The 21,093-nt window shown below is 34.8% G+C and overlaps 1 protein-coding gene across 1 annotated transcript in view; it reads right to left on the reverse strand.

Annotated features, from left to right (window-relative positions):
- Positions 1–7,464: 7,464 nt before the first annotated feature.
- The window catches only part of LOC129231551 (protein tyrosine phosphatase domain-containing protein 1-like), a 31,260-nt gene continuing 17,631 nt past the window's right edge, over positions 7,465–21,093 (reverse strand). Inside the window, exons 10-13 of the mRNA XM_054865905.1 lie at positions 16,753–17,478; positions 15,161–15,262; positions 10,627–10,710; positions 7,465–8,621 (exon numbers count right to left, since the gene is read on the reverse strand). Coding sequence (XP_054721880.1) covers positions 8,226–8,621; positions 10,627–10,710; positions 15,161–15,262; positions 16,753–17,478 — 1,308 coding nt within the window. The 3' untranslated portion in view covers positions 7,465–8,225. The remainder of the gene's footprint in view (positions 8,622–10,626; positions 10,711–15,160; positions 15,263–16,752; positions 17,479–21,093) is intronic.

The following is a 21,093-nucleotide window of genomic DNA, read 5'->3' on the forward strand; positions in this document are numbered from 1 at the left end:
CAACAGACTATTAGTCTCTAAGAAATTCATAATCTCAATTTTAATCAATGTTTCGAAATTCTTACAAACCATCGAAGTCAGACTTACAGGTCCATAATTCCCAGCATTACTTTTAGACCATTTCTTGAAGAGTGGTGTTATGTTAGCCTGCTTCCAGTTCACTGACACTGTTCCTGAGTTAAAGAAGCATTTAAAATATTTAAAATAACATACACTAATTCCTCTGCACATTCAACTAAAATTTTTGGATAAATATTATCTGTTCAAGGAGCTTTAGTTGCTTTAACTTTTTTTTTAAATGAAATATAACCTCCTCCCTGGAAAACACAAAATCCTCAAGCTGCATAATAGCTTATGTCTTACTAGTGTCAACTGCTGAGATACAGTTATCGTTAAACACACGGGGGAAAAAGTAATTAAAAACATTTGCAATATCCCTATCGTTTTGGATTAAATTTCCATGCTTATCAGCCAGTGGCCCAATCTGACTATTTCGAGCTTTCCTAGAATTAGCGTAAGCAAAATATCTTTTAGGATTCCCATAAATGTTATCTGCTAGCCTTTGCTCCAATTCCCTTTTCCGAATTCGTACCAAATGCTTAAAATTTCGTCTCGCCTTACAATACTAGAGCCTATCTGCACTCTGAACAGTTCCCTTAAACTGACGAAAAGCCACTCGCTATAATTTAGAGCTTCTTTAATCTCTCTGGAGAACCACATGGGCCAAATTTTTGTGCTAACACCTTCTCTCCTAAATGGAATTCCATCCACTGCTGATCTACGTCGCTATTTTCCAATCCTGACGAAAAAACCTCTTTCAAGCTCTACCTAAGTGCAACAAAATCAGTGTTTCTTAAATTGGGTACAAACATGAAATTTTCAACTTTGTACACTTCAAATTCAATCCAGAACCTAATGCTGTTATGATCACTATCTCCAATATGATCCCCTATACACAACCCCTGAACAGAACTTCTTACATCACAGAAAACTAGATCCAAAATCGCCTCTTCTCGAGTCCCCTGAGTTACGACTTGATCTGAGAAACAATCACCAATTACTTTTAAAAATTCCTCTTCTCTTCCATTACTAGGATAAAAATTATTCCAATCAATACCCGGAAAATTGAAATCCCCCATTATGATGACGGATCCCTTACTGGACATGTCACTAATATTACGATACATCTGTTCATCTTGTCCCTGGCTTGAATTAGGTGGCCTATAAATATTTCCAAAGCGCAATTTTTTGCCCTTATTGCTCATCAGCTCCAGCCAAACCATATCAATATCAGTAGGTTTATCATTTATGACCAATTCATTGCAAATGAAATTGTCCCTAACGTAAAATAACACCCCACCATCTTTTTTGCCTACTCTATCTTGTCTAAAGAATTTATACCCAGCAATATGTAATAAATCTGCACTAGAGTCTCTATATGAAAACGTAGTTTTCAATAACATCCAACTTCTCATCTATAATTATGCTTTACAATTCTTCCATCTTGTTCCCAATACTGCAAGCAATTGGTATAGTAAACTTTAAGCATCCCCATATTGCATTTATTTAACACCCTGAAATTTCCTAAATCACAATTGCTAAAATTACTACTCTTGTTCAACACTTTATTTTCATTTCTAGCAATACCCAAAAATTTTTCTTCCTTTCGATACCTGATGCTTGAACCATGCCCCCCCCCCATTCAAAATTAGTTTTTTGGTTCCGAAGCCCCTAAAATCAATTTCCATTTTGACCCCTTTAGAGCTGAGATGCAGGCCATCCTTATCAATACAATCCCGTTTACAATGACTCCGTACATCAATGAACCTGATACTACGCTTTTCGCAAATTGATGTAGGTAGCAGGTTCATACACCTAGCACGTTGATTTAGCCAGCTCCTATGCGCTTTATACCAGGGAAGCAAGCCAACCACATTGACATTGGTCGAACAGTTAGTTGCTTTGGCCAACAGGGACTCACATTCCTTTGAAAACTCCTCATTTATACCGTGACCTACATCATTTGTTCCCACCCACAAAGTAACCATATCCTCCTTATTTAATACCCTCTTTTTTTTCAGCAACCTTATTAACGTCTTTCATCCGAGCCCCTAGTGAATAACATCTAGCCACCTTACGCTTAACTCTTCCAACTGTATTAACCACCTCCTTTACCATCGAGTCCCCCAAAATTACACCCTTAGTTTCCCCAGTCTAACTCATTATTTGAAATTTCCCCTTTATCTATGAAATATTTACAGTACCCACTACATCTGACCCACAACCTAATGCTAACTGGGCTTCCAAAGTTAACATCCTAACTCTTATGTCTGAGAGTTCAGCACATTTAGTGCAAATATAATCCTCCTCAAAAACAGACTCATCCTCCCCCTTATACAGGCAGAACACATGACATAAGTCATAAGAGATCCGCCTGTCCCCCTTCCCACTCTTAAACTCTTTCATGATACATATAACACCCATTTTTACTCATTGATCAATCTAAAAGACACACCAGAATGATAAAAAATGCAAAAGAAACACAGAATAATACCACAAACAGCAAATATAGCAGAAAATAAACAGAGTTGCTACACCCAACAAAGCACACAAATCAAAAACTAGGAGATCACCACATGTTAGGCTTAGCTCCAAAAAATGCAAAAACTCTTCAAGAATACAATAAAAGCAAAAACGAGCCCCCAAAACAACACAAAGCTAAATTACACGATGAAATACAATAAAAAAACTAAAAATAGACAGTAGTAATCAAAAAATACAGTAAGAAACCACTTAATTTGATTAGCAGCAATAAAACTCCCTGCAAAGAGACGGCTAAACATCACGTTTCAAGGCTCCAATTTCGAACAATTTCCGATGGAAAGTTCCAAACCCCGTTCCTTTCCCATACGTCATAAAAAATGGCTTACAACTGCGTTTTTGAGACTTCAATTTCGAAACAATTTCCGGAGAGGAGCCCCCTTGTTCTTCTTTCCTCATCTTTCAACATCATTCAAAGATCATCTAGAACAGCGTTTTTGGAACTCCCACATCGAAAAGTTTCTAGGGAAAAGTTCTATACCCCATGTCTTCTGCTACATCATCAAAGATGGCCTACCATTGTGTTTTTAGGACTTCAATTCCAAAAAAGAATTCTGGGGGAAAGCACTCGAACCCCCTGGTTTTTAGCATTACCAAAGATCTCTAAAATTGCGTTTTTGAAGCTCTAATGTCATTAAACGACTGGGGAAAAATCCTGAATCTCATCCTTTCCCTTCAAGAAAACAAAGATAGCAAACAAATGCGATTTAGAAAATACACCCTTAAATTTCAAAAAAAATAAAAAAGCGGAAAGGGACCTCCAAACCTCCTTTCCTCTTATTAACCACCAAATAGTCTAAAAATGCGTTCCCAACAAAAAATTTTGGAAGAAAGCCTGCAAATACTAATACCTATGCACGAATATTAAACAACTGATCAACAAACAAATTCATAACTATCTTCAAATTTTATTTACAAATGCAATTTAAGTACTTCATTATGTTCGGTACAAAAACTGATAAAAAGAGATGCCAACTTTTACTTATACTGCAACCTTTCTTTTATAAAAAAAAAAAAGTTCAATTGAGGATCTGAATAGCTACTGAAAAAACTTCACGAGTCTTCAAACGAATCAAAAGTTGAAGGGTTCAATTTAGATAAGAAATCCAGAATATATAAGTAGAAAATCTTTTTTTTTTTTTTTCAATTTTTTATGCTTGTGCGTGTGTGTGTGTGTGTGGTAGTTGAAACACTTATAACTTTCCTTCAAAGTCTTTGAATGATACACACTATCCGAAAAAATAAAAAGCAACATGCTTCAGTTCTTAAACTTTTTTAAAATGTTATTTTTATTAGTCTCCCCCCTTTTAATGCATTGCTCTATCGCCCCTCCCAACAGGATCGTCTGGATCCGCCACTGCAGTGGTGTAAGGTGAAAACACCCAGGATTTCTATGTCCCTTTAAAAATTGTCCTGCCATTTTGTGCCAAGTGCACGTGTCCTAGGACTAGCCGCCATATGTGACCCACCGAAGGCCAAGAAAAAAAAAAGGTATGTTCGAATAGAGCAACCGGTTAACCCGGGTGGTTGATTTCATGACGAGTCGTTAGTACGATCCCGTACAAGTACATCGGAACACAGTTCGGCATGCCACGGTTCAAAAGCCGCACACCATAGTTGCCTCTCCCTATAAAGGAAAATAGCGTATTCATACTCACAGTTCACTATACAAACCTTGCATTGTCTTTATACTAAACTTCTAACTTCTTATACTAACATTTTCTTTTGACTTCAAAATCATGCATGATTAGAGGAAAAAATCTATTTGAGCATAAATTTCCAAAAAGTTTCGGTCGGTAAATTTTGCACTTAACTCAAAATAATGATTGTAAGGATAAAAGTAATTATCGAATTGTTACTTATACCGTAGACTGGTAAAAGAAATCTCATTTTTTCACTTATACTGTGCGTCTGATTGCTTTTTATCAATATATACAAGAATACATGGGTGTGGCATGCATCCCGGATGCTGCAATTTCTCTTGCTTTACCGTATTTGTGAGTGTAACTTGAACAAATATGATTAATACGGAAGTTTATTTTTTTTTTCCTGAAGATCTACGACGCGACTCGTATTGCAACGAGCAACGCTTCCAAGAGTTTTTGTTGAAAAAAAAAAAAAAAATGCAGCGTGAAGTTTTTTTACCGGGTATTTGAGGTTAGTAGGGGCGAGGCCGAAACTCTGGTTTTACCCAAAAAGTAAGTGTAAAGATTACGAAATAAACCTTAGTAAAAAACAGTTTTTTTTATGTTTCAAAATGTTTTTGGGGGAGGGAATAGCCCTCTAAGTCTCCCTACTTGTTACAAATGTTGCACTTTTGGAGTTACAATCTCCAAAAGTAACGGATGAAGGGGGGAAAACGGTGGTCGAATTTGGATTTACCGGCGATTTTGCGTAAGAATCACCAAAAATGGTGACAAGTATTTTATAAGGTTTCTTTTTCTTTTTCTTTTTTTGCCCCGCAGTGTGTAGTTGTTGTAATACCTTAAAATATTTCGATCAAATAATGTATCCATAATTTTGTTTCTCTTCTCAAAAGTTAACAAATGACTGATTTTCAAATTCAAGGGTGACCCAAAAGGTTATAGAAACTTTAAAAAATCATATAAAAAAAAGAAATTATGATTTTTAAAAAAAAAGGCAGTTCACAGCAAAGAATTCATTCGGGGTACATTCGAAAACAGGACCGGTGCGTGGTGCCTGTTTTAGAACCCAAGGAAGTCGAGTTTTTGAAAAACAAAGGAAAAAAAAAGTTCTAACTGAAAGTTTAAACTGTCTCCGGTAGATGACGCTGACATGGAGAGCTCCAGCAGAATTATAAAAAATTCGTCTTGCTATTAAAGATCGTAATGCCGGATGATTTCTATCGCTTTCAGAATCATATTAATACTTGATCAAGTGTTGTTGATGAAGTTGTTCTAATTGAACGAAGAGTGACATCACTAACATTGCGAAATTTTCTAACGAGAAAAGGCTGGAAGATAAAAAAAAAAGGTCCCATAAGAAGAATGGCTGCATCAAATCAAGAAGCTGGGTTATCTGCAATAAGTTTTATGTCGCATGCTATACCGCCACATTCTGCTGACCCAGTGAAATTATTCCTTCATTTGATGAAGGCAAAGTGATCACTCGAGCTTGTAAGATTGCTTGGTCACCCGACTTTACTCCGATCGACTTCTGGTTGTGGTGCTACTCAAAAATACTTTTATACTGTTCATTTCCTTCAATATGAGCCGAACTTGAAGATGGTTTGTCGCGAGGTTTTTGCAATGAATTCCGACATGGTACATGCAGCTGTAACGGGCGTTATGTTGCCTTAGCTACGTCATGCAACGTTCTGGAGGTTATGTTGAACAATTGCTGTAGTAGGAACGAATAAAATAGGCTTACTAGTGTCTTGTTTCTTTGGTTTTGGACGGTGAACGACCTCTAACCTCTACCCGTGAAACTGATAATGATGATGTGTATTTAACTGATGTATATATATATATATATATACATATATATATATATATATTTGCTCCTAAAAAAAATCCGGCTTTCTTTTGAGCCCATTTCGGCACGACCCCCTCCAACACCCCTCTTTGGGGTAATTTCTCCGTTTTTTATAAATTTTTAAAGTTTAAACGATTTGTGGCTCATCCTGTCTATTGAAGCAAAATTCAGTTGCAAGAAATATTTTGAAATCTCACGGAACGAGAAATGCTCCGTTTGATATTTTAATCACTTTTTTTGAAAGCTGTCTCAAAAGTTTAGTAATAATGATAATCAAGTAAATAAGCGTTTCGATAGTATTCTCTTAAAGAACTCACACTACATTTACACAAGAAAAGAAACTATTTCTTCTGCCAATCTTTTGAAATGCAACATTTTACCTTCGACTTAAACCATAAATACATAGTCTGTATTTTAAGTAATGATAATGAATTCAAAAATCAAAATGTTTTACAGATATCGCTACAAATCAATAGTAGTCTTCAAAGTATGCTCCTTGAGTGTCAACACACTTCTGCAGGCGAGTTTTGCACGCTTCTTACCCGTACCCTCGCTGAAAGTCAGCAAATGAAACATACTTCAGAGCATGCGTACAAGCCACTTTGACAACATCTTGTGCTCCGTAGTTGCGTTTTTTCAGAGAGGTTTTCTTAGAGAAAAATGGAAAAGTCCGTAGGGGCAACGTCGGGGTTGTAAGGAGGTTGAGGAATTGTTGTTATCACTTTTCGTCTGGTGTTCTGCAACTCCACGAAGCAGGTGTGACACGGCGCGTTTTCATGATAAAGCTTCCCATCAGCGGCAATTTCTGGTCGCACTCGTTTGACCCGTCTGCTCAATTTTTCGCACAAAATTTGATAGTTTATCTCTGTTCAATGCTTTGCTGCACTTTGAGCTTGCACTCGTGCACTGAAGGATATTTCATTAGCTGATTTTCAGGGAGCACGTACGAAGTTTGGAAGGAGTATACTTTGAAGACGATTAAAGTTTTGTAGCGATATCTCTGAAACATTTTAATTTGTGGATTCATTATCATTACTTAAAATACAGACGTGTATCTATAACATATTATACGGATGTTCTCAATGAAAAATTCATGTTTTTGCTTATAATTTCAATGAAGTAGTTAAATATTCTTAATTTCTGAGCTTTGAGTATCCATTGAATATTCTTTAATTACTGAAATCAATTTTAAGCCTTATTAGGACCAGTGACTTTTCAATGCGGCTAACGTCTTCAGTACAAAGAAACGAATTAGACTAATGAAAGAAGGAAACTGAAAATTTAATAAACTTTATTGAAGCGAAAAAGGCACTTTTCTTTATTCACATCACAAGTGCACATTTTACACTGTTAAGTGCGTTTATTATTGTTTAGAAGGATTAATACTAGAAAAAACATAGTTATGTACAAGACCAAATTTTTTTTACTTTGATTCGAGTTGCTTAAGAAACTTTCTTAAAATACATAAAATCAATCTGTAATAAAAAAATTTAAGTTCTGCAGGAATGCTGATACTGTACGGGCTTACCATGATTTGAGAAGTCCATAAAAAGAACGGAATCCTACTTTACTTTAATGGCTAATAGTGTATTAATTAGGAGTATAAATAGTGCTATTTTTTAAAAATATTTTAAAATGTTATTTATTTGAAGAAATATTTTTTATTCATGTTTCATAAATTCTATTGTTAACATATGGAAGCATTAATTTTTTTTATATATATACATCAAGTAATACTTTAAAAAATGTAACATACTTTTTTCATTAGTGAGTTGTACAAACAGGAAAAAATTCTGAGCACTTTAAAACATGAGTTATATAAGTAAAAGTTTGCATAAAACTGTACAAAATAAAATACAAATAATCATTACGTAAATATAAATCGAAAGTTTTCGATCTACATTTAATGACAACATAGAATGTTTTGTCGGAAGATTCAGTTATAAATATCAACGTAATGAAGCTTAACTCTTGATAAAAGTATTTGACACTCATGTCGAAATGGAGAAAGAGTAATAAAATCAAATCTTTCCACGACATGAGAACAAAAAGATCTATAGGAAGTTTTGAAGGAAATATTGCAAATCTGCAAATTCCAAGGTAAAAACAACTTTGTCTTCCTACCATGGTCAATAGGATGTTGGTTTACCTATAGCTTTCACCATGAGATTCAAGCCTAAATATGCTCTTCCAGCAACTCTGCTAAATTTGTTGCTGTTCATATTGCTGCTTGATCTTGCACCAGCTGAATGGTTGTCAATTTTAGGGACAGAGGTGCCTGATTTGCTTTGCACTCCCGTTACGACATCGTAAAGTCCTTGAATGAACATAATTAAGTGCCTCGTTGTCCCTTCACGCATCTTGGGCCATTTTGCTCCAACAGGACTCAGAGTCCCTTTGATTCCGAGACATTGATGAGTGAGGGAAGCAATGAGTCGCCGCAAAAGATCATCAACAATGTTGCTTGAATTTGGCACCAGGCGGGCAATGAAACGAATTAAATACTCAGTAGTATATCGTGTTCCCTTTAAAAATGAAAGTAAAACGTATGAATATCAATATAAATAATACATTTGAAGTTCCCAATTAGTGATTTGGTCATAAGAATAATAAGTAAAGAGCATTTTCATCTATTGGTGTAGAACTTTTTTAACATTCGTTTTGTTCTTTAATATGTTTTATTCGAAAAATTTACGGTTAAAAATGAATTTATAAAATTAGAATCTACACATCATCACCTCCGTTCGCAATGTTACTCAAAAAGCCTTCATTTCAACCATAGCTTATTTCCGGAATAAAATGTGGTGTGTGTGTATGAGAATATAAAATCAAGTTTGCTCTGGCAGTTTTTCTTTTTGCTACCTCCGTAAACGTAAGCACTCAATTTTAGCGCACTTTACCGAAATAATGAATTCAAGAAAGAAAGCATGAAAGAAGGCATAGATTCAAATTTCGTGGGAGGAAAAAACTACGAAAAAAACTTAACACTTGTACAAACATTTCATTGTACAAATCAAAACTGAAGGAAAATTTCAGTGAATCAAAAAGGCCCATCTGATGATCCTACTTTCCAATTTGTTTTCGAGTATTTAGTTACATGATTTATTCTGACTTCAGTTTTTGCGTTATTTATACTGCACAAGTCAAAAAAAAAAAAAAAAAAAAAATCATGCAATTAAATACTCGAAAACAAATTGGGTCAAGTAGGATCATGAGATGGGCCTTTTTGATTTACTGAAATTTTCCTTCAGTTTTGATTTGCAAAAGAGACTTAATGTTAAGTTTTTTTTTGTACATTTTTTTTCTCCCAAGAAATTTGACTCCTGTACAACTTTTGTTTCGAAAAAAGACGTATCAAAACAAGCATGTGCAGAATAGTTTTTTTTTTTTTTGAATTTTAACGGTTTTTTTTTCTTTTTGAAGAAGGATGGATGCATTCCAGTTCAGCAATAGCCCCTGGGAGAGAATTTCAAACCTTTAATCTAAGAATCCCACACGCTAAAAATATTTCTTAGCTCTCCCCCCTCCCCTCCCCCCAAAAAAGAGAGAGATAGAGAGAGAAAACTGCAGTGATTCTAAATATTGTTTTAGCTTTTCATTTAACGAAATCGAAAATATATATAAATAAGAGCTGCTGCGAATTGTTCTGTTGACAACACTGACAAACATAAGATATTGATTGATCGATTCATTATGGTTTCAGAAATGTATCCCCCCCCCAAAAAAAAAGCTGCAAATCTATAGTATTTTTAACATACAAATAGTACTTCGAAAGATGTCATTTTAAAGTTTTTATATTTATTTATCAAAATGTATAATATTTTCTAATGAAATAGCTTACAGTTAAGCACATTTGTAAAGTTTTACACAAATCGTTCTTACTCTGTTTGTTCATTTATTATGTATACATATTTTACCCATTCGGATTCGAAATTTTATATCGGAGGAAATTCTTGTTGTAATTTAATTCCATATTTTGTTTCTGCAACATTTGTGTACTTAAATATTGGCAAATATTCTTGAATTTAAAATAATTCAAATGAAAGATACATCATAGTCGGAATTTACTGAAATATAACTCCTAACAGTTTGACAAAATGAATTAAACATCAATTTTCTATTAACTAATGGTTTTCCTATAACAAAAGTAAAAATAAGAGAGATGTTTTGCTTTCAAAAAATGTTTTTTATGTTGAAAAGGTCCATTCTCTCGAAGTAATTCGATGCTTAAGTCAACTAAGGGACAGAGTAAGCTTATGTTAGAAAAATCGATGTTAGTATGTAGCAAAGAAGATTTGTTTAGTTCTAGGCAAACTTCCTCTTAGTACTGGTTTTTCCCCATGACATGAGTTGCACGATGTAACTTAATCTTTTCAGCAGTCATAAATTAAATTCCATTTTAAATTTTAAGGACTACTAAAAGAGTTAATTTAAACCTCACAGAATGAGTCTTTGATTTCGGAAACAGCTATTTGAAACAACAATTCATTACTATGCAAGAGCAAAAACACAATAATGTACAATTTATACCTTGTCTAGCCTCACGAGAGCATCAACTGGCTTTTCTGCTCTTATGACTATATATGTCAAATCATGCTTGGATAAAATTGGCTCCTGGAAATAAAAACCAATTACGTTATAATATTAAAAGTATTAAACTAATTGAACAAAAGCATATGGTGCAACGACTTCGAGGCTATGATTTTGTTTTCAAATCTATACAAACCTAATCCGGGTTTTAACGGGTTTAAAACTTAAATATACGGGGTGAGTGCAAAAGCTGAACCCGATTTCAAAAAGTCATATATTCGTAACTACTGCAAATATTGCCATAAATGATACATGAATTTAAAGTTAAATATACCAATCCCCCCCCCCACACACACACGCAGTAAAGTTCAACTGCACGAACGTGAAATAACACATTGTGCAAAATACTCAATTATAAATGCACTATGTTAGAGCCTTTCGTTACTCTACATCATCTAACTTGTAATCCAGTTCGTTCCACATATTTCGGAATATGGCACTGTCGATGGTTCGCAAAGCTGCACAAATGCGTTCTTGTTTGTTTTTCTAATGTTTTTGGCATAGGGAGTGGATAAATAGTCTTTGACGTAACCCCGTAAAAAGAAATCGCATGGTACAGTAGAACCTCGATTATCTGATCTAATTGGAACTGCTAGTGCCTCGGATGTCGGAAATCTCGGTTAATAGAAACTTTGTAGAAAATCTGGTCAAAATAGCAAACTTTTAAAATGTATTAATTAAAAATACAATAGAATATTTTTAAAAGATGAAAATGAACATATAAAAAGTAATATTTTAGTTAAAAAACTAAAATAGGAAAATAACTTGTAGTAAGATTTAAAAAATCAATTTAATTTTTGTACAATGCCAAGTTAGATATTAAAACATGAATTAAAAAAAAATCAAATTTCCAGAATTTTTTTTATATTCAAATAGAAAATTCATCATTTCATAAAATATACATTATTTTCTTTGAAAAATAGACTTCATTATCGGCTCGGTTAACAAAAACCTCGGTTAATCGAAGCTCGATTAATCGAGGTTCTACTGTATTTGGAATAAGCTGATGGACTGCAGATTTGACGTTTGTCGCTTATAGAAAACCGAGGCGCACGAACTTAAATATTTGGGAAGGTGGACATTCTCAATTTGCGAATAGAACTCCAAATTTTGCCCAATGATGACAATTATACCAAATGATACTACTAATTTCGCCGAATGGTGATAACTTTGCCGAATTGTCAGATAAAATTTGCCGAATAAAGACAATTTTGGAAGGTCACAGTCACCTCCCATCGGGAGTGGTGCCCCTGGTAGCAAAAGACTCATACACCAAATATTTGTAACTGAAAAAAAAAAAAAAAAAAAAACTTGGTATATTTCTCTTTTTATTGATGTGTCACTTATTTTAATACGTACAGTAGTTTCGAAAATATGATTTTTGACAATCGGATCCAGCATTTGTATTCACCCTGTATTTAACATCATGTTAGAGTTGTGAAAAGGAAAAAGTAGGGAAAAAAAAAGACTTAAAAGAAAGTATACCGCTAATTCATTGGAAGTACACATATTTTCACACCGAAGACATATGTTAGAGACATCAAAGAAATTAGGAAATTTTTGATTAAATATAATTGAGGGCAAAAGGAAATTAAATAGTTCATTTGAACTCCTTCTTTATATAATAAGGAGACCTTCTTTATATGATAAGTAGCAAAAAAAGAATGAAGAAAAAACCCATAAATAAATGCATTTTCATACATCATTTATAGCTATATACAAAACCATTATTTCGAGCACTGTTAGAACTATTGCGAACAGTTTCATACTAAGAAAAAAACTTGATCCTCGTAATTTTGACACGTGAAGCTTTCGCGTTCTGTATTTTTAAAACGTAGCAGAGACCGGGGCTAGTTGGCACAGTTTTCACATTTTGATTTTTCTATTTTTTCTGTAGTATTTATGGTAAAAGTGATTTATGCCTGTGATAGGCTAACATCTTGGCTAAAAAAAAAGAAAAAAAAGAAAACACTGGGATCATCATCTAAAATTCACTGAGAAACTCGTGAAAAATATTTTCTGAAGACGCCTCAACAGAGCCAAACAACCCCGGAGTCGGGGTTAGTTAGCATAAGTAGTGGGGCAAGTTGGCATATAATGTGAGGCAAGCGTTTCTACTTATCTTTATGTAAGGTGCAGTTAGAAATAATGTTAATGCGCTTGAAATTGAACATTGTATGTGTCAAAAAAGAAAAAAAAAACCCACATTTTTAAGTACACAAAAAGTATATTGACAAAAATGTACATATCATAAGTCAAAATCAAGTCATCCAGTTAAGTCACACGGCAACTGAATAAAATGCGGGGCACTGCTTATCATAATGGGTGGTTAAATTTTTTTGATGATTTTATTAGATTTGTACCAGATTATGTCCATGTTTTCAGGCCAACACCAGTTTCCCTAATATTTCTCCATATTTCCGTAATTTTTCCAAGGTATACCCTGTAAATGTATTTCACAACTACATAGTCCTTCACTAAGAGGCCCCCAACATCAATCTTATGCTTATGAGTCCCTACGACCTTTTTCTCGTTTGAGTTTTTCACACCACCTCACTTTGCAAAGGTTAAAAAATTCCATCTTCTTCATCATTATCACTGCTCAAACTCAATCCAAGTCCACCTAAACTATTCTTACCCTCTACGTATTCAATCTCAAAATCCTCCTTTTCATCAGTGGAGCTAAGTACACATTTCATTTTCTTTGCCTTTTTTGCCGGTTTCGTATTTTTTAACCCTGGTCTAGATTTTTTGAGCAATCACGATTGCTTATTGCTTTCATTTGACTGTCCTTGACGTTACGGTTCCTTTTTCAGCGTGGACCAGGGCTGCAGCACCACCGTCCACCGGCGGCGGCGCGGCTGCTCTTGACCACTCTCCCCCGGAATCCACTTTTGCTTGGCGGTGGCGTCCATGTCATATACACTCCCCTACGTGCGCACGCCTTTACACACATACACACGCCTACGTGCACATACGTAAGCCTACACACACAACTATACACACGTAACCACCCAGGAGGAGGGACATGCTTGTGGGGGGGGGGAGCTGTTTCTAGAAACAATAACTCTAATCAGTAGGGTCTTGTCGCAACTCGTGATTGCGAAAAACATAATTTGAATTCAAAGTTTCGGAATTCAAATTAGAATTAATTGGGGGAAGTAGGTCACAGATTTTTTTTTTTTTTTTTTTTTTTTTTTTTTACGACCACGGTTGGATATTACTACCCGTGGCCCTGCTTTGGGGAACGGCCCAATATCTTCAGGAGATAAGCTCTGAAAGGTATCCCTTGAAGTGCCTGGCTTATAAAAAGAAGGTCCTGGTGTAGTAAGAAGTCCAGTTTCGGTTTCATTGCATGTCCCAGGCTGATCAGGATCAACTGGGTCGGGATGTAGGGATATCTCTTGGTCAGATACTGAAGTCACTTCCATGACTGGTTCAGGGCGATCAGTTGCATAACCTGGCATGCAATCTGCCTCTGTGAATATATCTGGATTAAGTGGAGAAATGCCGGCTCTTCTAAACCCGCTCTTGATGTTTGTTGGGGTTATAACACCCCGAAGAGCTGCAGCCACAGTTCCAGGGATATCATAAATGTCCATTTTTTTCCCTGTATTGTTTGTCATCCATGCATCACATGCAGTGTTGACATACTTTTTTAATGGACCATATACACTCAGATCCAGGAGCTGTTTTTTATGGCTACAGTGTGGAGGGAACGAGAGGATTGTTACCCCATTATCCTTGAAGTAGTCAAGTGCAGTCACAGAAAGGTGTGAATCGTGGTTGTTCCAGCAACAAGAGTTGGTCTTTCTTTTGTGCTCCTGCTGTGTGGTGTCGTTATTGAGTCACGACTGTGAAAAGAAAACGCCTTCCGTATTTATATACAGATAATAATTTATTATTATGAAGTACCCTATACTTAATTAAAATTATGTCGGTATGAATTTTAACATACCTTAACTTATCCGTTGTTGCGGGCTTAGTTGGCATACCCAGTCAACTTATGTCAACTAGCCCTCGAGTACGTATGCCAACTAACCCCAACACGGCAAGTAAAATAAACATGGCGACCAAAACAAATGTTCATCAACTACAGCAGAAATAGACTTATAACCTCTTAGCTAAATGTCCAAAGATACTAAAAACTTTTGAATGTTACCTCTGTGTGAATACGCTACTATACAAAACGACAAATACTGAATAATCAAAGTTTTACTTAGTGATACGAAAATCAAGTTTTCAATCCTTTCATTCAAAGCAATGGCTGTATCCAGCTGGCGTTCTCATGCAAGATAGACGTATCTATGATGATCACGTGACAGGCTAAGTGGCGCTCTGAATCAACCGTGGAGTTTTTTAAAATCACAATGCCAACTAACCCTTTATGCCAACTAACCCCGGTCTCCCCTACTAATTTCATAAGGTGGGGAAATTTAATTCACCTCAAATAATCAAAGTATTTTCATCTCACCTTTAAATGTTCTATCCAGCTCCACATAAGTCCAGTTAGAAACATGATGTCTTTTTCTCTTTTCAGGCGTTCCCAAGCAGATGAACGATTATTGAGTTCTTTCTAGATGAAGAAAAGTTAAACAGTTATGAGTACCCGCAAAAAAATTAATTTTAACACTTTCTTATTCGGTTCGGAGTCAAAAAAAAAAAAAAAAAAAAAAAAAAAAAAAAAAAAAAAAAACGCTCACTTTTAAAGGTTTCGTTGTAAATAACGTCTGCTTATATTTTAAGTGATGAGTTTCGTAGACTTTTTTTTATTTTTAAGTTAGACTTAAAACCTTATCCTGTTTCGTAATTCCTATTCCTACTACTATTATTATTATTACTCTTATTATTGATAAACTTAAGGGGTTCAAATATATTGTTCACTCAATCTCTATCAAATAATTCGGTTTTTACAAACGTTTTGGTATGAAGAAAATATACTGATTTAAGAACTCTTCTGTCAGTGAGTGAGTAATATAATTAGTGCTGCATCTCGAAATTAGACAAGACAATAAGGCGTGTTTGTAGTCAAAATGCACTTTAAATGTTCCATGATTTCATGTGTACAGCAGCAGAAAGCCCCCCCCCCCCTTTTTTTGGCAGACGTTTTTTTGCCCTCAAACGTGTGCGACTCAGTTTTTTTTTTTTTTTTCGCCTTCAAACCCGTGCCACTCCGTTTTTATTTATTTTTTTATTTTTTTGGCACCCTCGAACCTGTGCGACTTTGAAAACAGAGCTTCTCGTGCATTACGCGATCCATATAAACACTACCACAGGCACTTGCTCAACCCTTAGAACATTTTAAAAATATTTCTAGAAATTAAATATCAGTTAATATTTGTTTTCAAGATTAAAGATAAAAAATTGGACGCGACACAATGAGAAGCTCTATTTTAATGCTACTTGTTCGATATTTATAAAATCTGGTTAAAATCTTCATGCAGCCGTACATTTTGACATTTTGTGCAATATTTCAGTTGCATGTTTAAGTTACACTCTCATCATATATGAAAATTCAACCCAGTTAAAAACCATAAAAAGCTTTGAACTTAAGTAATGTAAGTTTTAACGCGCGTCCATGAGTTACATCCACTCACTTTTGGGAGTTACATTCACTCACTTTTGTCCTCAGCAGTGACTTTAATAATCATGATAAGAAAATCACAATTAATTGATTAAACCCCAAATGCACGACAAAATGCGCACAACGGTTCAACTAAAGAGTATCTAGCCATACTACAAGAATAGATAAGTAACAAAAGTGAAAACAACAGCACCTTATAAATTGTAAACAGGGCCCGATTAAGATATCGAGGCCCTAGACCAAACACTTTCTCGAAGCCCCCCTTTAGTCGAACCTTACAGTTTTAGCCATTTGGGGTCCCTAAAAATCGGGGGCCTTAGGCCACGGCCTAGTTGGCCTATTCAGTAATCAGACCCTGGTTGAAAAATCCTTTATGACAAAAGATAAAATACAGTATTGCTAACGAAACAAGTTAAAATTATATGGGCACTTTTTTATGCTTTTTATTTCATAATAATGTAAATATTTTCTCCAGTACTTACTTGAAATTGTTTTAACTTATTTTGAAAATCGTTTCCTTGTAGAAGGTGATCTCCTAATAATGCTTTCACTACATCTGTTGGTGTTAATCGATCCTCCATCAATATCGTATCACCATCATTAGTACTTGATCCGTCATTGGAGCTCAGCTCCATGTGATTATTTAGCTCTTGATAGCACGTGTTATTTGCTAGGTACATGCCAGGATGTCCTTCCATCAGCATCGAATCAATACTTTCATCACTCGTTTCAAAGTCATCTTCCCCGTATTCATTGTAGTCATCATCTAGATAGTCATCCTGATACATCCGTCTTTCTGCTGAGAGACTTCCTGTGCTGCGGCCATCAGGAGGAAGCCGGTTTTGCAAATCTGGTGTAGAAGCATAGTCTCCTGAACTTTGATCGCATCTTGAATCACAAGTGTCCAGATAGTACGCTGCTCCTCGACTTGGGGGACCTGCAGGCCTTTTGGATGAATCTCCTAAATTTTTCAGCTCTTGACTGCCATCAGGAGAAGCAATGGAAGCTTCTCCTGATGAGCAGTCCATGTCCATCACTGTAAGACTGGAAGATGGACGCCAGTGACTATCATCACTTGACGTCGCGGAGAGAAAATAATTACTGAAACTCACAGGGCTGTCTATATCGTAGCATATTTGTTGGAGCATGGGTGAAAGCATATTACAGTTCGATAGATGCAATAAACGTTCACATATCACGTACAATATCTGTAAAAAATAAAATAGAAATTAGCATATTAGCGTTAAAACATATAGGGTAACGTCTCCATATTTCACCCCCGTACCCGATTTCGTGCCCCTAAGTTTCTCTGGTCTTACATTAGGTGTTGTCACCGGTGATATTTTTTAAAATTGTGGTCAAGAATTATTTTTATTTGTAGAAGTTTCATGAGTCTTGTCCTCTGCGTTGCCGTTTGGAAGCGCTTAATCTGACTTTTTAAAACGTGAGTTATCGTAATACTATTTGCTACTTTTCGATGCTCCTTTTGATTTTTTATAATGTGCTTATTTTGTTGCATTTGACATACTTGTTTAGGGTAAGCTATAAACTGAAAGATCTGAGCGTTTTGCCATGTTAGGTTCACTTCATGTAGAGCGGGAAGCTACCATATTGGCAAACAAGATATTCCTAGTTTCGTCTCTTACAAAAATTCGAATAAAAGACGACGATGTAGAGTATTTTGTGTACCAGAAAAGCTTTTATGAAGACAAACATAGAGATGGATCCTTTGCCCTCAAAGCGGCTTGTAGTAAGACGACGTGTCCTCTGAGACGAAAAAAGAATAGTTGCTTAAATATCTTGTTCTAAAAGGGAACAATTTGTTATATTTTTCTTTAATATAATTCTTAATCTGAATTTAATATTATTACCTAGTTTTTAAAGCATTATTACCTCTTTTATATGTGTATTAGAGGGTTGATGGAAATGGAGTGGATATTTTCAATTTTGGTAAAAGTGCATTTTTCAAAACTTTTTTCAAACCTTAAAACACCTTGCTTTTCATTTATTTAAGTTTAAATACCATATGCATTCGCACTTGGAGGTGCTATATATATATATATATATATATATATATATATATATATATATATATATATATATATATATATATATATATATATATATATATATATATATATATATATATATATATATATATATATATATATATATATATATATATATATATATATATATACTGCCGTGTGCAGGTAAACGGCAGTAACTGCAGATTTTTCGATTTTCATTTTTTTGCATTTTTGAAACCTTTATTACTATAGTTTTATGGTACAAACATTTTTATTTGACTGCCGCAGAAAAAAAAGCATTTTTTTATCAGTGGTAATTAGCAGTAACTGCTTTTTTAGCAACGTTTTGCGGGAAGTCGGCAGTATGTACATACTGCTCTTTACCTGGACACGGAAGAACGAAAACTTTCTTCCATGGTCTGGTAAACGGCAGTAACTGCTTTTGTCGCTACATTTTGCAGGTAATTGGCAGAACGCACTTACTGCTCTTTACCTGCACACGGAAGAACGAAAACATTCTCCCGTGGGCAGGCAAACGGCAGTAACTGCAAATTTTTTGATTTTCATGAAATTTTTTGCCCATGATCGTTCTGCCGTGGGAGTGTAAATGGCAGTAACTGCAATTTTTTTTCCATTTTCTTTTTTTTTTTTTTTTTTTGGAATTTTTCAAATCTATGCTTCTTTAGTTTTATGGTGCAAACATGTTTATTTGGTTAGCGCTAAATAAAAGCATTTTTTTTTATCAGTGGTGATTAGCAGTAACTGATATTATCGCTACATTATGCATGTAATCAGCAGTATGTACTTACCCATAACCATTGTCTGGAGAATGGAACATAAATGAATCGCCGCCAAAACTTGAACCAAGACGCATAAACTGTTTTCGCGATTTCTTTTTAGCTCAACTAACGGCAAGCAGTAACGCCCCGATGGGAGGTCATTGTGTGACCTCTCACAAATTTCCTTGATTTGGCAAATTTAGAGAACATATTGCAGTTTTTAAAATGATTCCTAGTCGCTTCTCATTAGATGTAGGTATGCGTGCCAGGTCATATTTTATGTTTCGGCAAAATTTCGGAATTACCATCTCTCGTCCTTGAGCGAAAGAGATACTTAAAAGGGGGAAATACTTGGGGAAAAGTAATCATACTTTATTTCAAATAAAGTCGAAGAAAACGTTTTGTAATTTCACAGCCCTCAAACATTTAAAAAAAAACCTCTTTGATTCTTCATATCCGTGTTCTAAAAACAATAAAACAAAATTATTTTTTGCTAATGTACAGTTATAGAAGATAACATACGAGTAAACACAAGTAGTGCTTGGCAGACGATAAATAAACGTGTACCAACAGAACGATTCTGTTCCATTTGTTTTGTTCTGTCGCAGACGATATTTTTCACAATTTTTTATATATACGAAGCTGCTGCACTTTTAGTAGTTCGATGAAAGCCAGAGTTAACACACGAAGCATTTCTTTCGCCTAAATTTTCATGGATATTTATTGCTTTATTGCAAAGTGCGGAACATTAAGCGATTTGTTGTAGTTTTAAAAATGTCTAAAGAATCTTCCAGTTGCCAAGTGACAACGTATGAACATTAAAGAGTTTTCGACAATGCCGTAAGCAATCAAAACATATGCCTTTTTTATTTTATTTTTAAATTACATTTCATTTATTTACATTAAATTTATGTCAAGTGTATACACGGTATTATTTATTTTTTAAAGTAAAATATATTATTCACATTGCAATAAATATACTTCGTAATGTACATATCTACTCCGTATTATGTTGAATTTGTAATTATTGGTCATTCAATAGTACATTGTGCAGTTACTGCTGATTACCAGTAAAAGTGCATGAAAATTACTACTGCGAAGAGCAGGTAAACGGCAGTATCTGCTTTAAGTAAAATTTTGATTGCAAAATCAAAATTAAACAAACTGGCCAAAAAATATTTCGATATAAACATATAGAATAGCCTAAAATCAAATTTCAATATTTAATTGATATTTGTTGGAAATCAAAAACGCGTTTCTTCAAATATCTCAGAAACTCATTTTTGTAGATACTGCCGTTTACCTGCACACGGCAATATATATATATATATATATATATATATATATATATATATATATATAATTTTTTTTTTTTTTTTTGATAAACTGATCCCAACATATGATACTCAGAGGCCATAAGAGTCACCGAACTTATCGTACAAACAAAAAGTGTTAGTTCATCAAACAATGCAAAGAAAATTATTTTGAAATTATACTTCCTTTGGTATAAATGATAGTGTAACAAGCTGTGGACGTATCGGTTAAACTGCCCATGGCTAACACTTGAGCAGATAACCACACCGTCACCAAAAGGTTGGGCACTGCCTCCCTCTAATGCCCCCCCCCCCAGAAGCTACGGCCCTGAAGAGACGCAGCTGTGTGATGATGAAAATGATTACCGAGATAATTTGCTTCTATTCACACAAGATATTGACATAGAAATCTGCTTCTTTTGCAGAGAACTTGAGAGCGATAACTAAACATGGTTTTGCTACCATAGTGTGTTTAAAGTGATCACATAACGGCCTCAAGTAATGACCACAGATAGACACTATATGACCAAAAGTATTGGGACACTTTCAAAAATTCATTTTTAAGGATTTCTCGAGAAATAAAAGACCAATTGCTTTGTAACTTTTGTTACATAAAAGGTATGTTCTAATTGTCATTTTCCACTGAAAGTTATATCACCCATGCATTTAGGGGACCAGCAAGAAATTTTGGAAAACAAAAA

Source organism: Uloborus diversus, chromosome 10, assembly GCF_026930045.1.
Source record: "Uloborus diversus isolate 005 chromosome 10, Udiv.v.3.1, whole genome shotgun sequence".
In the NCBI taxonomy this organism is placed as follows: domain Eukaryota; kingdom Metazoa; phylum Arthropoda; class Arachnida; order Araneae; family Uloboridae; genus Uloborus; species Uloborus diversus.